A 20,146-nucleotide genomic window follows, 5' to 3' on the forward strand; every position below is an offset into this window, starting at 1 on the left:
CGCAAGGTAAGTGGTTTTCTTTTTTATAAATTTTATTTTACCTCGCCATCTGTCGATCCCTCCCCCCTTCCTAAAAGCATTACATTGTGACTCGGAGAAAGATGGGCATTTGTTGTAAGAGATTGAGAGTAAATGATGATCACTGAACACGATCTCTGTTACAGCATAATCCCAAAACAAATCACGAGAAAACTAAATACAATCAGTTATACTAAAGTGCACCCTGCCCAGAATATTGGTTAACAAGTCGGGAGCAAATTGAAGGAAATCTTTAGAAGTGAGCAAATTAAGTGCTTCCCCATATGGGATATGGATAAACTGTGTTTGAGGTTCTCCCAGGGGATCTGTTATATAACACTTGATGTTACCAGACCGCTCATAGGAAAGACTATTAATGTTTCCCACCCACAGTAATAAAACGGCAGAACCCCATGATTTCCCCACTTAGGGCATTAACAATAGAAGTATTGTTGGCATCAATGTTATTGTGAATTATTAACAAGAATTTCTTAGAGCTGCCTTCTTTCCACAAAAGTTGGAATTGGGGTGAAGCTAAGTTTGTCCCGGTAACTACCGGGAAGGGAAAGGGATACCAAGGCTAAAAGCCAGCCCTTTGCTCTACCTTAAAGTGCTAGGATTGCTGGTGTAAAATATGTTATAAAGCCCTGAACATAGTGGGGATATGTAACCCATGTTTCCTGGCAACAGATAATATCATACCCATAAATAAACTCTAGCCATTATGGAATTTTTATTCTAGACCTCAGATGTACGAAATTTCAACTAGCAATTTTCCCTTGTGATTTGAGGAAGGTGTACTTAAAATATTTTGAAATGATACCATCATAATGTTTGATGTTTGTGACACCCACTAAACTAGTGTGCACTATAAGGGTGTGATGAAACCTCAGGCGCACTAGAGATAAAATCCACCCCCTAACTTATAAATGTTGTGCTTAATGCTAGGCTATTTGTTTGTAAATCTATGATCTTATGATGAGCAAGGATAGCGTATTTATTATTAAGTGGAACTGAAAAAGTAGAGGAGAGAGGGGTCCCTGTGTCATGTTACTGGGGAAATGGATGAGACAAATTTAGCACTTGGCCTGTAGAAAATACCCAGAGGAACAACCTCTATTCTACTATAGCCCCAGTTAATGGGATTGAGCCTGGAAAAAAAGTTTCTCACAATGGCTTTATGCCTACAGTTAACAATGCAATCATTGATGTCTATTTTAGGGTCTTTTCCAATTCATGCTATTGTGTGGACCGTCTTCATTTCCTCGGGTAGTGTATTTCTGTCGCAAAAATTCCCCTTCAACCAGTGAGTGACTTTATTTACAAGTTGGTCATGTCTTTCTACCAGTTCTGGTCTAAGGGGAGGGACGCCATTCAACACTATGTTATAATGCATAGCTTCAGAAGGAAGTGGTAGCACACACAGATTCACTAATCTCTTCTTCACTAGTCTCTTCCCAGTAGAGTTGCTAGAGATGGTGCAGAGGCAGAATTGGAATCATGAATTGACAAAGTCAATTCCTTATCAACAAGGGGTACTGGAACAGGAGAGGCTTGTTTATAGGATAGCCAGTCCTTCGGGGTTGATGTTTATGCACCTTTCTTTAGTAGAGTGACCTGTTGGCCTGTGCTCTAATTTTGTCCCAAGAACATAATTTCAACGGTACCAAGTGTTCTTGAATCAGAACAAAGGGGAGATCATTGTGCACCTTCTCTCTCCCCTGACAAGAGTATTGCAACTTTGGGAAATCTGAATCTGGAGGGAGCATTGACCTTGTTTCCCCTTAACGCATGATTTGCCTTTATCTCCCTTTTTTTTCACCCTGAGCAGTGTACACAGCGTGTCAGTACATGACTTGGAGCCTGAGTGTTCCTCTTGCTTTAAAAGTAATTGGCCTTAAGAGATGCAAGGGTTAACTCTTATTTCATTGTCTGGTGGGGTTTACCCACAAGAATCTCAGGCGAGATCAGTGTACTGCCAGAGTTGTAGTTACTAACAGATTAATTGGCTGTAAGCCCTTGTATTGTCCCTTTGGTGTTGTTTACCTGCTCAAAAATAAGCTTAATTTCCTGGTCAATTACCCCATTGCATTAGTTAAAAAACTTGCAATGGAATTAGACAGAAGGCGTTCCTTACCTGTTGGTAGCGTGCCTTTCCTTTTCCCCATTGTGGCAGCAGATTGATGCAACACATTGTAACTGCATAAAGGAAATCACAGGGCAAAGAGTGATGGACCATCCCATCCTCCTCCAGGCTTGGACAGGGATAGACAGCTTGCTCTTAGCCTGCTCTTGGGTCTGGCACGTACTGTGGCGCAGGAAGCCTTGCGTTGTATGACACTCCCCTGTGGGCCCTCCTTCTCCTTATGGATATATAAGGAGGATTGTGAACAAGTGAGTCTAACCCAAATAGCCCCGCGGTGTGGGAAGCAGCTTTTCCCCTTATAGTGCTTACCCGCTGCCGCTACTCTTGTGTGAAGGATTGTGGGTAAGTGAGTGCAGTACAAATTGTCACCAAAATGTCTACTCTAATTTACAGTTGTCTGTATCCATACAAGTCCATCAAAACATCATCATGGCAATTTCCTTAAGAATGTAAAAAGAGCCAACACATATTTTGCTGTAGTTCTACTTTATCAATTCTTGTGATTTATTTTGACAAGTTCAAGCCCAAGTATTTATGGATGCCCATAAACTAATTCCACATATGGCTGTCCTCCCTTGATTTAGTATTTGACCTTAAGTAAGCATTCCACAGTTAGAATATTTGATTCCAAGAAGGCAGCGCACTCATGGTACACGGGCTGCCTTCTTAGACAGAGATATTGGCACCCCCAGTTTTCATCAAAACGAGACTCCTAATTCTGTGGAGACATTCACATATATTTACCATGTAGGAAAGAAAACAGAAAAGAAGGACTAGTTAAGAAAAAAAACAGTACAGCACTGTATATTTAGCAGATCGACCCACACTTTTTGATATGACATTCCTTCCATATTTGTTTCGTATACTGGTATCTGGTTAATATTAAAGAATATTGATTTCTTCTATATAAACATCAATATCATATCTGTAAACCTTATTTAAAATTTGATGTTGTCAATTTTCTCTACTTTTTAGTACCCTCAGCATGTAGAAAAACAAAACTATAGCAGGCATGCCTAGATTCTGGTATTGATAACAAAAACTGGATACTAGTGGTCTAATAGCATGAGGCTAAAAGGAAAAGCTAATGTGGCGTAAATTGTGTCTCAAGTGTGTCTATGATATACAAAGAGTGGAGAAAGAACCCATCAGCCCACCCAAATGGCGGAGCATCATCATCTGGGATTTTATAGAAAGACTGGTATCTGTCATAGGTATCTCACTAGTTGTTATCGTGAGATATCCTAATTTAGATCCACCAGTGATGTAAAGCAGCCAAAAAGACGTAGCAGTGGTGCTGAAAAATAATAATTTGCAGTGTTGTAAATGTGAAAAAACACAAAACATGAATATAAAATGAACTATTATGATGCCAAAGAACAATTTTAATATGGGGTCATCATAATGTCAAAATTAAAATAGTGTTAGATAGTATGAATAAATGGTAACTATCTTGTGATGGTTAAAGAGGTCGACATGTTTCAGCTATTCCAGGATGGTAGATAGACCAGTGGCTTTCTTCAGGACCAATTATATAACACTACTGCAAATATAAGTGAAAAAACCGAGATACATCCTACCATGTATGAAGTTCCAAACTCTGGAGGTGATGTTTCTGAGATAAGATTATTTTCCTGAAAGATAACATGTGCATACATACAGACACAAACAATTTATTAGACGCCACTGTGAAAACATAAATAACCACATGACTTGATGCTGTACCTACTGTATTTTAGCAGCATACTATATTGATATCCATCTGGTATATCATCTAATACCAGTTTTGAACTTCATACATGGTAGGATGCATCTTGGTTTTTTCACTTATATTTGCAGTAGTGTTATATAATTGGTCCTGAAGAAAGCCACTGGTCTATCTACCGCCTGGAATGGCTGAAACATGTCAACCTCTTTAACCATCACAAGATAGTTACCATTTATTCATATTATCTAACACTATTTTTAATTTTGACATTATGATGACCCCATATTAAAATTGTTCTTTGGCATCATAATAGTTAATTTTAGCTTCACGTTTTGTGTTTTTTCACATTTACAACACTACAAATTATTATTTTTCAGCACCACTTCTACGTCTTTTTGGCTGCTTCACATCACTGGTGGATCTAAATTAGGACATCTCACGATAACAACTAGTGAGATACCTATTACAGATATCAGTCATTCTATAAAATCCCAGATGATGATGCTCCGCCATTTGGGTGGGCTGATGGATTCTTTTTCCCCTCTTTGTATATCATAGACACACTCGAGACATAATTTACGCCACAGTAGCTTTTCTTTTTAGCCTCATGCTATTAGACCACTAGTATCCAGTTTTTGTTATCAGTACAGTTGAATTGGGGGATAGGATACTAGAGGGTCGGTAATCTCATTTCCCCTTGGACCCACCATTAAAGTTTATTTGTACATAGATTCTGCCATTGCCTTGTGAGGCATGTTGCTGTGTTGCGGCATCATATATTCCTTCATAGTGTCTTGGAAGCTGTTATTTTCACTATAATATATTGAGGAAAAGTAATTTAAAGTGCCATTCACACAATTTTAGTTTACAGAATGATAAGTTAATGGAAATGGTGCACACAAATATACTGGTTTGTGAAGAGCCCTTGTGGAAAACCAAGTTCAGCTGCGAATGGCTGTGAATTGATCACGTTGTGCTGTGTGTTGTTTTAACATTAAATTATAAGAGTACAGTTAAAAAAGATCACAAAAATATCAGCTGTAAATAGAAACCAACACCTATGTCCAAGATGCCACAGGAATCAACTACATTGTTATTGTAGCATTTGAAAAAAATGTAAACCCAGACCGTATAGTAATACATACACCACAGTCAGTGTTGAACTACAATACTGCAGTCGAAATATTGATCCACAAGTATCACAACAGAGTTATTAATATAAATCTAGATTTGTCTCTGCGATATTTTGGAGTCGATAATATGGCCACAAAACATCTGTAGTTTGATTTAGTGGACTTGATATTATGACATGTACCCCTCAAATCATATATGAAATGGGCTGCAGATTACCAATCCTCAAATTAAAAATATACAAATATATTTCCAGAAACAAATTGTCCACTGAATGCATAGTTTTATTGAAATTTAGAGAATAAATAAACATATTAAGATAAAGAAATTCTTTGCATAGCTGTAAGAAATGTGGTTACTGGTTGACTGGGGGATGAACCTTGTCAGAGTAAGGCACAAATAAACCCTAAATTAACCTGTGCTCATCCCTCAAGTAGCTTGGTACAGAGCAGTCAGGGTTGAGTCAGAGACAATGTGTAAAGTTTTTTATGCAACACCTAAACAGTAAAACAGTGAAAACACCACACAAAAAGATCCCACACTAGGTTAGAAAAATAGAGCAAGACCAAAACGACAATTATCTAAATAGTAGAACCGGACAAATAGAATTTTAAATTTCTAGGTAAAAATAGAACCAAAAAACCCAAATCGCCAACTGTGAATATGTGGTTGCACCGGAATGGGACAAAGTCACAAGTTCAGGCCTACCACGATGGAGCCCTGGCCAGCTATAGGGACCCAGTTAGGCCAGCTGAAAAAAGTACCTTAAATCCTTATTTGCTGGGCATTTTCAAATACATTGCACCCTGCCCTCTGGGCTGTCCAGGGCCTACCCTAGGGATGACATATGTATTAAAAAGAAATTTTGGGGCCTGGCAAAAGGTTTATTTGCCAATGTCGAAATGGCAGTTAAAAACGGCACACACAGGCTCTACAATGGGACATATTTAAAGGGCTACTTACGTTGGTGGCACAATCAGTGCTGTAGGCCTAGTAGCCTTTAATTTACAAGGCCTTAGTACCTATATTACTACTTTACTAGGGACTTAGAAGTAAACTAAATATGCCAGTTGGGGATAAGTCAATATTGCAGTGTTTAGAGGAGAGAGCACAAGCATTTCAGGTCTGATTAGCAGTGGCAAATTACGAAAATAGGAGGAGGGAGGCAGAAAGTTTGGGGGGGACCCTGCAGAGAGGGTCGGGTCCAACAATAGCAAATCCATGAACGAAAATATATCAGCTGCAATTTGCTACATTGCACTTAATGAATGCTCAAACTATCAACATGGTGGTTAATTGTTCCAGTGGAAACTACTGGTTAATTTTGATTTCCAATAGGTTTATTTATTTATTTATTTTATTTATTTTTAGAGTTTTATATAGCGCGAACTTGAACCGATTAGGTTATCAGAGCGCTTTACATAGCACCAGTTCCGTTACAACCCGGTGTGCACTTTCCCTTTCAAAAAAACTTCTCGACTTGCGTGGTATCCTGAATGAGACTTTGCTGCTGTTTTCGGACAGTTTTCGCTGGTCTCTAGCCCTTCCCTCCATACCTTGCATCCCACCCACCCTTCCTCTATGCTGTGACTGCATCTTTGACCTATTGCAATAATGCTAAGCTTTGGTATTCGCTGAAGTCCTTACACCATATACCACCCCTATGCGTCTCTTAGAGTTTAACCAGTCATTTCCCTTCCTAGGTGTATGTAGTTGACTCTTATCAGTGTTGCAGTGGACCTTTGTACTCTCTACCACTCCTATGTGACCCTTAGAGTATTTCCAGTCATATCCCTCCTGTGTAGATAGAAGATAGCTCTATTGACTAGTATCCTATGTGATTTTTAGATTGTATCCATGTGTATCCCCTCCCTGTGTTTAGAGATATAGCTTTAACGACTAGTCGCCTGTGTGACTGTTGGAGTATAGCCAGGTGTATCCCTTCTCCCATGTGAAGAGATAACCCTATTCACTAGAACAAAAAGAAATGTGTTCCTTATGTAACGTAACTGATTCTATGTAAAGTGCTTTGATAACATGTTGATGCTGCACAGTTGTGATTGTAAGATCATTTTAATCAACCAGGCTGATCATACCATTCTTTTTTTTTTTTCCTTTTTTTTTTTTTATTCAGTCACTGAAGCCATCAAATCATGCCACCATACAAAGCATTGTGCGAGCTGTGGGTGTTGTGCCTGGAATCCCGGAACCATGCTGTGTTCCCGAAAAAATGTCTTCTCTCAGCATCTTATTCTTCGATGAAAATCAAAACGTGGTACTCAAGGTCTACCCTAATATGACAGTCGAGTCTTGCGCATGCAGATAAAATCTCTGAAAGTGGACCTGATGTCTAAATGTATTTCTTCAGTTTTTTCTGTTTTTGCACTTCTGCATTCCATTCTAAATGATCTATGAACTATAAACAAAAAACACAAACATTAAAATTGCAAGAAGCTACAGATACAAACTTTACATGCTATGGATTTGAAAAAGACTATATTGTTGACCATAGCTTTGGATAAAACTGAAAGAAAAACAGTCAATACTATGGATTTTCAATGAAAGACATTTTTTGCTTCAAGGTGTTGACGGACACATTGATTTATTTTTGTACAAAGTTTAAAAAAAAGATTTAGATAAGAATGGTGGCTTTTGGTTTCTCAATTCTTTATTGACTTTGAAAGAGTACATGTAAATGGAGCATCTGAAGCTGCCCTATATGTGTTGAGTAACTCAACAAAACCGTGTTTGTCAAATGTTTTTCCTTCATTGTATGACATGCAATACATAATGTCAGATTCACACTTCTTTCTTGAGAGCATAGCCCACGGCTCATGCACTCATTTGGGTATCTTTACTTGTGTCCATTACTATTTACAGATTTCATTACAGCGAGGGAGGCGTCGTCATTGCAGACTGCAGTGATATCAAATCTGACATAGCATGGTTCATCTATGAAATGCGCTGCTTTCCTTGTATATTAGAAAAGAATCAAAGAAAAGTAAAAATGTCCCAAGGAAACCACATGGAATGCGGGATACTAGAAGAGGACCTTCAAACTGAAATATATCATCGAGAAAACAGAAGTACAAAAAATGTATCGGTGAATTCAATGCCTGTGTTCAAACAACATGCAAGCTTCTCTTCCACAAGGTCTCTACACAGTCTTATGTAGAGGTTTGTTAACTTTTATATTATGGGCTTAACTATAGCCAGTCCACCCACTGGCTGTAGACTGTGATGAGGTTACCTATATCATTTTTTGATGATTATTTTATGTCATGGTCGTGATACTTGTATAAAGCATGTCTGTAACTGGTGTTGCCTCTTAGCACTGTGGGATGCATGGGAGGTAGATTGCAATGGACTCTATATGCTCAGAAAAGTATGGGTGAATAATCTCTGAAACAAGCACTCAATGGAATAGTTTGGGGTAGATGAGCTCTGGCAGACTCGTGCAGGTTGGGTGGGCCTAAGGCAGTGGTTGTTACTGTTTTGGCTTCTCCGGGCACCCCACTTAGTCACTACTCGTCACAGCCCACAGAGTTTCTATAATTTGAATGTCAAAACTGTATACACAAACCTGCATATGCCAAACAAGTACAGAAGTTAGGAAATGTTGCATTTAATTCACAAACAGAAAAAGTACAAAAGTCAACCTTTTTATTTAAACGGGAAGTTTGCAGCTTTTCAAGATCTTAATTCTGAAAGATTAACTCAAATGTTTGACACTACCATGCCACTTTTTACTTTTTTGCTCCTATTGCAACCTCGCTTTTAATGTTGGCCACCGGTTGACCATACTAGATTCTGTTTGTTGTACTTTGCTGCTTCCATAAATTAGGTTAAGAATTCCAATGTAATATTTAACCTTCAATTTCCTTCACATTTACAGCGTGTTTTAAAGTTTTCAGTTTATATTTAGATTTTTATGTATAATAATAATAATGACTCCTATTTGTAAAGCACGTACATATCACCCCTTCGGTTTCAAGGCGTGGGAGCCATCGTGGAGATTAAGTGAGCTGTTGCCCAGAGTCACATGATGCGGACTTGCCAATGGGGGTTTGAACCATGAGTCCCGGAGTCAGCTGCTCTGGGTGCTGCTCCACACCTCTCCTCTGTATGAATATATTATTATTATACTATTATTATTGAATTTTCTAAACAGTCACAGACCCCATGAGTGGGAGTTGCAGACCCTCGGGGTCCACAGAACCCAAATTAAGAACCACTGGTCTAGGGCATTAAGGAATGTTGTTTTAGTATAGAGTAGCACATTGCCGATGAGTTGATAGTTTTTTCTGGATGATGTGGGCCCTTCAACTAGAGCTTTCTGATTGACTGATTGCTTGTTAACATCTTGGTCTAACATTGTCCTTATTTCAGTCCATCAGCCTGCTCAGTTTTCTATGACTGGAGTTCATGGGTGCTACTCTGTACTTTATAGTCTAATTTCAAAAGACAGTTATAGGACAGGGGTCTTTGTAAGAATGGCAGGAGCATTTCTTTTGATGGAGGTTTATATGCTGTGAATAGAGGAGAATCAAGGATATTTCCATCTAAAGGTCCCTTTACCTCGGCCCAGTTTACCAAAATGCAGATTGGGTGCCCATTTTAAGCAGTGTACTCTTAATCGATGTGTTACATGATCGTGGACTGATGATTGAGTTCAAAGTAAATTGGATAATAATCATAGTAAATTGAATAGTAAATAAATTATATAATTGCCCCTTTCTCAAAGATAGGCTTCTCTTGCCTGCTAATGCTCCTGGGCTCAACCTTTGTGCACATGTATTAGCGCATGGATATGAATGAGACGCACTTTCTCTTAATGTATGTAACACCTTTGTACATTACACAGCCTCTATATCTTTTACTTATGTTAAAAACATAGGCACACATAGGACATGAATTGTAAAGTTATGTGTAGAAATATTGAAAAAGTGCTAGTTATACAGTGCACATTGTATTATCATAAATTACATATATATATATATATTTATGCACCCCAATCTGCCGCATTACCACAATTTCTAATGCAGTAATACCGCTTTACTTCAGGTTTGAACTGTAATCCACTTCTAGAACATTTAACATAATTTTCATTCCCTTCCAATCTTCTCTAAATCAGTGCTTCAAAATTGGTGTGTTGTGTGGCCTTAGTGAGAGCCACGCAGATGACAGTTATCACTCTGTATGCAAGAACAGTTTAAAATGTAATTCTTGATTGACAGGAGCTCAGCACAACAATATTTGTCAAGCCTTTATTTTGATTAGGTCTTACTTCTGACTGCATGCTTTTGGTCCCCTTGTCTTCCTCAAGGACATTGATTTTCAATCAGTAACTCTAATGGGGTGATATCTTTGGACAGTCTGCATTAATTCAGTACACATGTTTAGGCTACCAGTGCCTTCTGATATACCGCTGCTGGTTAAAGCACATGGCGCTATTTACTCCTGATGTATTGCTGCTGGCGTACTGTGGTGGTAACCAACACCCTAAGGGATATAGAGAGATGCTTTGGTACACCATGAACGTCATCCACCAGTACCGTCTTTCTGCCCGCTTCGAAAGAGACATCCTAACATTTATCAAACACTTCCACATAATGCTCAAGTTGCCTATAGTCTACTAGAAAAACATATTGTCATTGTGTTGAAAAGCACAAGTTTACATTATTGACTCAAAGTCATTGCAGAAGCTCTTCCAACCAGCATTGCAACCACTCAAGATGCATAGTTTAGATTGAGTAATCCTATTAGAATGTTTTTTCATGATCCAAATCAGGCAATTTTTCAGATATTGTTTCTAGTTATTTTAGCAAGTATTGAAGCTAACATTTTAATGTTGTGATGCATGATGTAGGACGATTGCACATTGGGTGCTTTTATTGTCTTATTTGCACATTCTGACCATAATTAAAAGTGGGGCAGATTGGTCTGAGTTATTTACTACACCCAGTAAAATAAAATACCCGAGGCTTCGATTGAGGTATTTACCAGTTGTGGAAAATAGCTCCTATTCCAAGTTTCTTTTACTTAAATACCAGTTTTGTATAACATGTAAAACCGGTATTTAACTCACAGAAGTATCCCTGTTTTGTCTTTTTTCCTGACCTTTCCCTATGTAGAGCTCAGCAGTTTCCGCAACTAGAAATGTGGCTGGAAAACACAGCAGCTGTTCGATGCTTGGAATTACATTTGATGCACTTCTGTTTGCACAGTGATCAAAATGTATCCCGCAGCTTGTAATCAGGATTTTTTTTATCTGCATTACTACAGATTAAGTTGGTCTCTAAAACTGGATTCTCACTTTGTGCTCAGTAGTAAAATTCTGCTCCACTAACACATGTTGGTGTGGGCTTGTCGACAATTCCTGCAGGAATGAAATTAAGTTTACATTTTCTGGACATTTGTAGACAATTTGTGGCAAAGATATATTGCAATATTGTGTGATGTGTAGTATTTATGCTGTCAGTGAAAACTACACATACCCTGCAATCACTACCATGTTCTAACGCCTGACTGTGCAGTGCATGAGGTGCTAGTTATCTCGATTCACTGGCCAGGCTAGGTAAATGCAGGGAGGCTTCCTTCAACTGTAAAACAGCCCATAGTATGCATTTCTACAGATTAAGTTTGTCTCTACTTAATCTGTAGAAATGCATACTATGGGCTGCTGGAAACTTGTCTCTCCAAGGAGCACCACATCCACTACCAATAGTGAAGTTCCAAGCTTGTCCTGCACCTAGGTCATGTTGTACAGAGAACTTGAGCTCTCTTCCATCACCTTCCACATATTCATTGTACATGATTTTGAGTCGTTCACCGCCCCCATTACATCATCACATTGATACTTGGTCAGGTTTCTTTTTTAACGTTTCAATGCGTACTACATTACACCTACAAATGGCAGAAATGCATATGACTGAAGCAGTTGGCAGAGAGTATACTATCCACTCATGATCAGCTCTAACCCCGTTGTGCATTGGAACCCAGTGTTATGTCATTGAAATATAATACGATATGAGTTAATGGAGGTTCTTCTGTGAAAATGGAGTGCACTTTAAAGTTGTTTATGGCTGATCACCTCCCATGTATTTTGTCTTGATATATACATTGCGCAGGCACTCCTTTTATTTTCCAATACCTTTTGTGAACCTGAGAAGCCTGCATATTTTTACAGATGGCTAATGTCAGAAAGCACACTGCCTTCACCCTCTCCAATTTGAACAGCTTGCCCTGTCACTGTCTTGGAAAACCAAAGGCACGTGCTTTTGCATTGGTCCTAAAGACATTTACTGAGTTCATTCACTTTTCATTTGTATATTTTTGTGTATTGAAGGTTCTTCAAAATCCACTGTATAATTCAAGGTATTATAATTTAGTTATATTGCCCTATGTTGAGGCATGCGCTTTCAGTGCTTTGGAGTTTTCTAACGCTGTCATATAAATACTAGATTTATTTTTTATATGAACTGTATTTATTCATAATCGATTATACCAGTGTTTATATTGGGAAATATATTACTTTAAAAGACATAGATGTTTTTATAATATGCATATTGGTGTTTACATGATGTTCTCTACAATGTTGAAACTGTAATCCCCTAAAGTACCTACCTGGATTTTAGATGTGCCCGATCAGCAACGATCAAGGAACCTAGTTTAAGAAACAAACACAATACCAAGAGGAAGATTTCAATGTCTAAGACAAGTGGTAGTGTATTGTGTGCATTCATATGCCCTTTTAAAATAACTAAAGCCCAAAAGTTTGGCCAAATTAATAATAGTGCTCTGACAGTCCACGTGTGCAGGTTTAATCATCTTTACTTCTTCCACCAATTTCTTCCAGTTATTATTTCAAACACTTATGATTTTGTTATATGTGTTTGCAATGTCGTGTTTTTTACTGATATGATCCTTTGATGTTTCCACACTTTTCAGATTGCTCTTTGACTCTCTGACATACTCATTATGGTTTCCTGTACTTACCATTCTCTGTAACATCTTTAAAGCCTAGTCGTTTTCATTTCATAGGCAAAGACTAAAAAAATAAATAGAAAATGGCCTTGTAGAAACTCCACAACATTCTTCAGTCTGTAAACTATTCTTACCTTATTTTAGGAGGGCAACACAAAACACTGCGTCATACCAAAAGTGACTCAAACATTTCAACAGTGGACTTTTTATAGGGTGATTAGTTCCCTCCTAAATAATTTAAAACAAGAGTAAAACTACAAGATATTGTTTAAGATGTACTACACTTTTGTTATCTTATTCATCTTTGCTCTTTAATATATGCTTTTAAGTCATTCAAACAATGACACTTTAAATCATAAACTTTAGTAGTTCTTTTTAGATGAATACATTCCAGGCAATACCATAAAAATAAATATCTCAAAAGACTTTCCTTATTGCTTCCCTCTGTTTGATGAAGAGCTTTGTTTCCCATCTCTATTTGGATCACCAATTATTCCTGGAAAAAAAACTTAGAATATAGAGGCCTGATTAGACTCACTTTCTCACGGCTCATTTCCTCTACAGGACCTTCGAATTGCTTCAGGATCTACAGAATTGTGACCTTGACAAACTCAAGGTTTAATGTTGACTTTGTTCATACCATGGGCCACAACAATATCATTATATTCCCCTTAGTTCTCATACGAAATCAGGCTCTGAAAATTGTTTAGACCATCCTTAATATATTTGCATTAAATCCGGGTGTGTGCCAGCCAGTAGTTAAAGCTGAAACTCTGTTTCATGGAATGTATGTCAACACATCGCATACTAATACCACGCGTGTCATTACAACGCGGGTATTTCTACACGATGTCAACGACATCGCATACCATTACATTGCATACTTTTACAACGAGTATGTCTTTACCACGCATGCCATTACAACGAAAAGGCATGCGTGGTTAAGCCATACTCGCAGTAAAAGTATGCAAGGTAAGAGAAATCCCTACCCATACACAACACACTACTCCCACCCCTACACTACCCCTAACCCAAAAGCACTACCACACTACCCCTACCCCAGACACTACTCCCACCCCTACACTACCCCTAACCCAAAAAAACACTACCACAATACAACACTACCCCATCTGCTACACTACACCTAAATCAGTACACAAACACTACTACACTACCCTACAACCTAAATCACTACACTACATAAACCCTTCTACACTACACTACCCTAAACCCTAAAAAACAACACTACCCTAAACCACTACACTACCCTAAACCCTAAAACACTACACAAACACTACTACACCAAAATCTACATAAACACTACTACACTGCCCTGCCTAATACACTACACTAAACAAACACGACAACACTACAACACGCACTAAAACTTTTAAAATAAAACACACAACACAAACATTACCACACTACTTATACAGTACCCTAAACACTACAAAAGTAACCCACACCCCATGCGCAAACCCCCTTACCTCTCTCCTCTCCAGCGTCGCCGAGGGATCCTGCATCCTCCTTCCTGTTTGGTTCCCGTCGTTGTGAGGAAACAGCCTAAGTTTCCTCACAACGACATGGATAGCCGCCCGCCGCCGCCGCCATTACATCGCATGTGTTGTAATAGCGCATGCGATGTAATGGTATGCGTGGTTTTACCACGCGTTGTAACATCGCATGCGTTGTAACGCATGTGATGTAAAAGCACGCGTGGTAAAACCCAAGTTGTAATGGCTGTTCCCCATTTCATGATTGTCATATGGACATACTGGTCTGCCTTTGCAGAATTGTTTTACTAATTTTGCTTCATAAATTATAAAGGCTGGCTTCCTCTTTTTGATTGTTCTCCTAAGGGTTTATCTTTCTTAGATAAATGTCTGCTGATTGAGTCTAGACCAACTGACATAAAGTAACGTATCACTGGACTGGGGGCATACTTTGACCATTAATTCTTTATAATTGTAGGACAAGTTAGCTTTACTTGCTCGCCTTCTGATTATTTTAATTCAATTATATAGAAATACGTATTCTGCTGTTTTTCTGATGAAATATCCTTATATGGATCTAATTCAGAGTCAATATTTACACCTGTGGGGCACAGAAATTAATAATGAGATAAGCATTATTGGTCATAATGTATCTAGTTAACCACTTGCAATTAGTTTCACTTAGCACAGTTGCTGATACATGGCCTTTTGAGCACCCACTGACTTGTCATTGTGAAAAGCCCAGTTGATTTTAGTTGTTTGCATCTTTGAAGAGGGCATTTGTGCCTAATGCTGTAATTTGGTTTCAGTCGATGTTTTAATTTTACCTGTACAGTGTGCATTGTTTTTCCACTGGGATATCTTATTTATCAGATCCCAACATTTACACCCAAAACTCCCAAAATGATGGTGGTTTAAATCTGACATCTGGAAACAATCATCACAATAGAAAAGTAAACAAAAGATGGTTTAAAAGTTCATGGTCTTGATTTGCTGCATTTGCTGCCTGTATACTAGGCCATGGTCCAGTATTACACATTCATATTATTGCTGTGGGGAAAACTGGAGAAAACTAATTGTCAAACAATTGCAAAAACTATACAATACATCTTTTGCTTGCAAATCAATTTGCACTAGTCATGCATGTAAAACATGATCCATTATGAGTAATATAACATGTTTGTGATAACAAACATACCAATCTGATTCTTCCTCAATCTTTATTTCAGTTTTCACATTTAAAAAGTGAAGGAAACTGAATTTGTTCCCCTCCTTAATTTTACATAGTTGTGCAAAATTATTTTTGTAATATGGACTAGAGCAAACATGTGCAAATTTGATATGATCTTGCCAAAAGGGAATGAAAAGGAAAGTTTTGTATATAACCACCTGCTGGGCAATTGAGAAGTGAGTTGTGATAGTTGCATTGCATGCTTTAACAATTATGCCAAATCCTTTAAGATTCAATATTGTGCTTTGGTGAACGGTTCAAACGATAACTAAGGTCACCAGATATGAGATGTTAGCAGAATCTAGCATGGCCATGGGAGTCTTCTTGCATTTAAGTATAGCCTCATTTTAACACAACATATGGCCATGTGACAATTACCGTCAGCCAGAGTTACTGTTACCGGACGGGATCTTCACATGGAAGGCCTCCTCTTAGGAGTTAGAAGTCTTAGAACAGATCAGTAACCATATAGAAAACAAAAGCTCCTGCGACATATTATAGGTGGATGCATGCCTGGTGCATGACCCTACAAAATGATGCACTATTCACAAAACAAATAATGGTTCCCTTGGAGGAAGCTTTTCAGCCAATCCTTCCTGGACAAAGAAATTATACGGACTTAGGAACAAAGTAACCAATTATATAATTACTGTTACATTTAGTCACTCTACAGATATTAAAAGTAAGTGCTCCAACAAATGGTGCTGTGAATGGGATATGTGACAAAGGTGAAGAAAGAGGACACTGGTTATTACCATAATAAAAACCTAATGTTGACCTACTAAGTCAAACATTATAAGCAAGCAGACTCAAAATCAGATTAAAGGTTTTATGACTAATATAAAAATCAATTAAAGTGAGAAATACGTGGGCATTTCGACCACCAGCACAGTTGCTCTACAACACGGTCTTCATCAGGACAAACAAGGTAGCAACCTCTCTTGGAACTTTGACATAATCGGGTAAACCTCTTGTCAAGTATTCTATACTAGCAGGAAAACAATGTTCTGAATCCACTGAGGCTATCGTGAATGATCAAAAGTTATTTGTTTGTGTTGGAGCTTCCAGACACTGTGTTTTCATAGACGGTCTTGGAATTTGACAACATTAGTTTTGATTCTTTAGTTTACATCCCTACTGTTGTTTTGTTCCACTGCCTCTTAAATGTTGAGTTATATGCCAAAATATTTTGTGTTTTCAGAATTGGCTTATTGTAAAGTTTGGGGCAAAAATGGCAAGTATCGCATCATGAAAAAAGAAAAAAAAAGAAAATATAGGTGTCTAAGAAACATGCATTAAAAAATGGCAACACACTTTCAAGTAGAGTTTTCCTTCTACCCGCAGCTCCAGCACATTAGTAGTGAGTACGCTTTGGTTACTACGTTTCGTGCTGCAAAGCCGCACTACTGCACTGGAAGAAAAAAATGTAAAATAATGAAATAAGGTTAGTCACCTTAGTAAAATAAGAGAAAACAATACCAACATTTCTAGACTTGGGTTTTCTGGAAAACAAGTACAAAATAATTGGATGGTGTGGGTCGGTGCCCAGGAGGGAACATGTCTTTTAAAAAAATTCAGCACCAGGCCTTTTTTTCCTTATTTTGCCCAGGTGCATTTTTATAATATATTTGTTTTTTTAAGTCATCAACTTCATAAAAAGGTTTTTTTATATAAAGCTTTGTTATTTCTGTATTCTCAAATGAGCAACATGCTATTTTTCAGTTGGTAATTTTAATTCTATTCACTAGTTAGGTTGTTTATGTTATTTTACCTAAGGTAGATTGTGATATACTTTCAGATTTGATTGTCCCAACTTACATTTGTAACAAGTATGTGTGTATGATTCTGTGATGTGGATCCAATCTCATGGTGGCACGTATTCCAATGGCACTCTGAATGCCTTCTCCAAATGATTTAGAAATGAACTCTTTATATATGGTTGATACTTTACAACATCTCTACTCTGGCTCAGTACCTCACACACTGCTTCAGACTTTACTCACATACACCAAATTTCAACCAACACCCTTTCAGTTATACACAAGAAGGGTGCCTGGAAACCTTATGAAAATCGGAGAACTTGTGTGACCTTGTCAGGGTATATGAATAATACATATGGAGTTGCTACTTACTCAATCATTTAAAATAAAATATGCTTTTGGCATAGCAAGGGGTATGAAAAAAGACTGTATAAATAGCAATACAGTCCATTCAGTGGCTGTGAATTCACGTTGTCCGTAGTGATGCGGGAGATGGTATGGACCAGTGGTTCATCTTCTTGTTTTCAATGTAATTGGTTTATATATTTCCAGCTTCCCCTCTGGTTCAGAATGAGTGCTCCTTGCAAATTATTTTAGCTCAGTTCACCTTGGCACCGTGATCTGGCCATGAATTGTATCACACAATGTATAAGAATGGAACATTTTTATCAACTGCTGTGAGCCAAAGCATATCCTTAGCCCCAGCATCACAGACTCTGGGGATACATTCGATTCGACATTGTGAAGCACCACATAACATTGTTATTTTATTTGAGTGTAAAATATATGTATTATCCAAGTTTGTTGATGTAGTTTTGTCATTGATCTTTCACATGTAAAATAAAATGGATATACCTGCGCCTGTAAATGACGAGTTAGGAGTAAATGCCTGTACAGTAAGCTTCTGATAAAAGTATATTTGTATATGGAAAGAAATGCTTTTAATTTATTTTATGTTTGTTGCATTGTTAAATCGTATTGTCCATATGTAGATGCTGTAACGCAAGCTATTTTTTCACTGTAACTGCAGCGTGAGAAGGCAGCATATTGTTCCATGTCATTATGGCCTGCTTTAAGTGGTGAAACTGTGAAGGACAACTTTCACTACCAGTGTATAAGCTTGTTTATGTTCTTTCAAAATATGAATATTGTCACAGCAACCTAAGGAAATATTAAAAAAATCACATTACAATTGTGTATGGTTCTTTAAAAAATGTGCACTGATTAGTTACATTGAGGCACTTTTTAAAGAGTGTCAAGTTAGATACATAAGGCAGAGAAGAAATGCTGGCAGATATCCAGCACATGGAGCTCTAACTAGCCGAAATGCCCAAACAGTCTAAACTGCCAGAACTGCTGCAAACTAACAATTTCATGATAATTCATGGACCATTGTGAAATTACTGTCTGCAGGTCATCTTTGTTTCTTTTTCAGGGCTGGACTGGTACCCAAATCAGCTCTGGCAAAAATGTTCAAACCAGCCCCAAACTATAGGAGGCTGGGGCTAGACTGACAAGCGGTCAAGGTTGAATTATGGTGGCCCATTAGCTCCCTATCAGCCTGTAGCTCATCAAGAAGGTGCCAGAATTGCACAATGGCAACAGGGTTAGGGCAGGGATGTGAGGGGCTGGGAGGGCTCTGAGGGAGGAAGAGCGGCATACTGGTAAAATAGGAGGAACAAGAACGTGCAGTGGTCAGATGATGATATTCAGGAAAGAGGGAGATAAGAGTTGAACAAGATGGATCAGAGGCCTGAGGAGCACACAGGAAGATGGTGGAACATGAGGGGTGGTAGGAGGGAGAAAGAAGTACATAGCAAAAAGGAAGGGGTGCGAGAGGCATGTGAGGAAGGTGTAGGTGAATAGACAAGGAGGTCAGAAGGGAAAGAGAAAACATTAAGGAGGAGTAAATTGGCTTTGCTGGTGCTAGGAAAGAGGAGCAAAACACAAAGAAGTTGTAGGTGGAGAGGTAGCCAGAAGAAACAAGTGGTGAAGTGGAAGGAGCCAAGCATCGAGGAACTGACAGATGTTGTTATTAAATAGTCCTTCATCCATTTTGTTGCAAACACTCGATTGGAGGAGGAAAGATCCACCATAAATGCCAATAGCATCAAATGAGAAATGCTCCTTTGGAGTGAGCCAATGTGTGAATGACAAAGTCTCAAGCCACTGGCAGCAACAGGCTGGCAAAAAAAGGCAATGGTTGAAAGGGGTGGACCCAAACCCTACTATATTACCCCAGTATTTGAAACGACATAGGTTTGTTTGAGCGCTGTCAAAACCCACACTTAGATATAGATCCATTCTTGTTGATGAATTGCTTTTGTCTAGTTGACTTTGGCTACAAATGCGTGATCAGTGCACCCTAGATACCTCTAACTTTACATCGTACTGGTATTGTTTTCATACTTTATTTGAACATTACCATTAACAAATGCAATGTTTTGCCATGAGCACCATTGGTGTCATCTAGGCATAAACGTCTGCAGTACAGCTGACCTGGAAGGTTATATGCTACTATATCGAGGTTAGCAATATCTGCGACATAATGTTATGTTATGTTATGTTAGTGGGGCTCCTATAGAGCGCTCGGCTACTCGGGCAGAGTGTCCCGGCGCTATACAGATCTGTAGAGGAGTGACCAGAAAAACACAGGCAGATTATTGTCCAAAC

The 20,146-nt window shown here is 38.3% G+C and overlaps 1 protein-coding gene across 1 annotated transcript in view; it reads left to right on the forward strand.

The window, feature by feature from the left end:
• The window catches only part of BMP3 (bone morphogenetic protein 3), an 87,556-nt gene extending 75,190 nt beyond the window's left edge, over window positions 1–12,366 (forward strand). The window contains exon 3 of the mRNA XM_086961694.1: window positions 7,138–12,366. Within this exon, the coding sequence (XP_086817820.1) occupies window positions 7,138–7,329 (192 nt within the window). The 3' untranslated portion in view covers window positions 7,330–12,366. The remainder of the gene's footprint in view (window positions 1–7,137) is intronic.
• The last annotated feature ends 7,780 nt before the right edge of the window (window positions 12,367–20,146 follow it).

Source organism: Lissotriton vulgaris, chromosome 3_1, assembly GCF_964263255.1.
Source record: "Lissotriton vulgaris chromosome 3_1, aLisVul1.2, whole genome shotgun sequence".
NCBI classification, from domain to species: Eukaryota; Metazoa; Chordata; class Amphibia; order Caudata; family Salamandridae; genus Lissotriton; species Lissotriton vulgaris.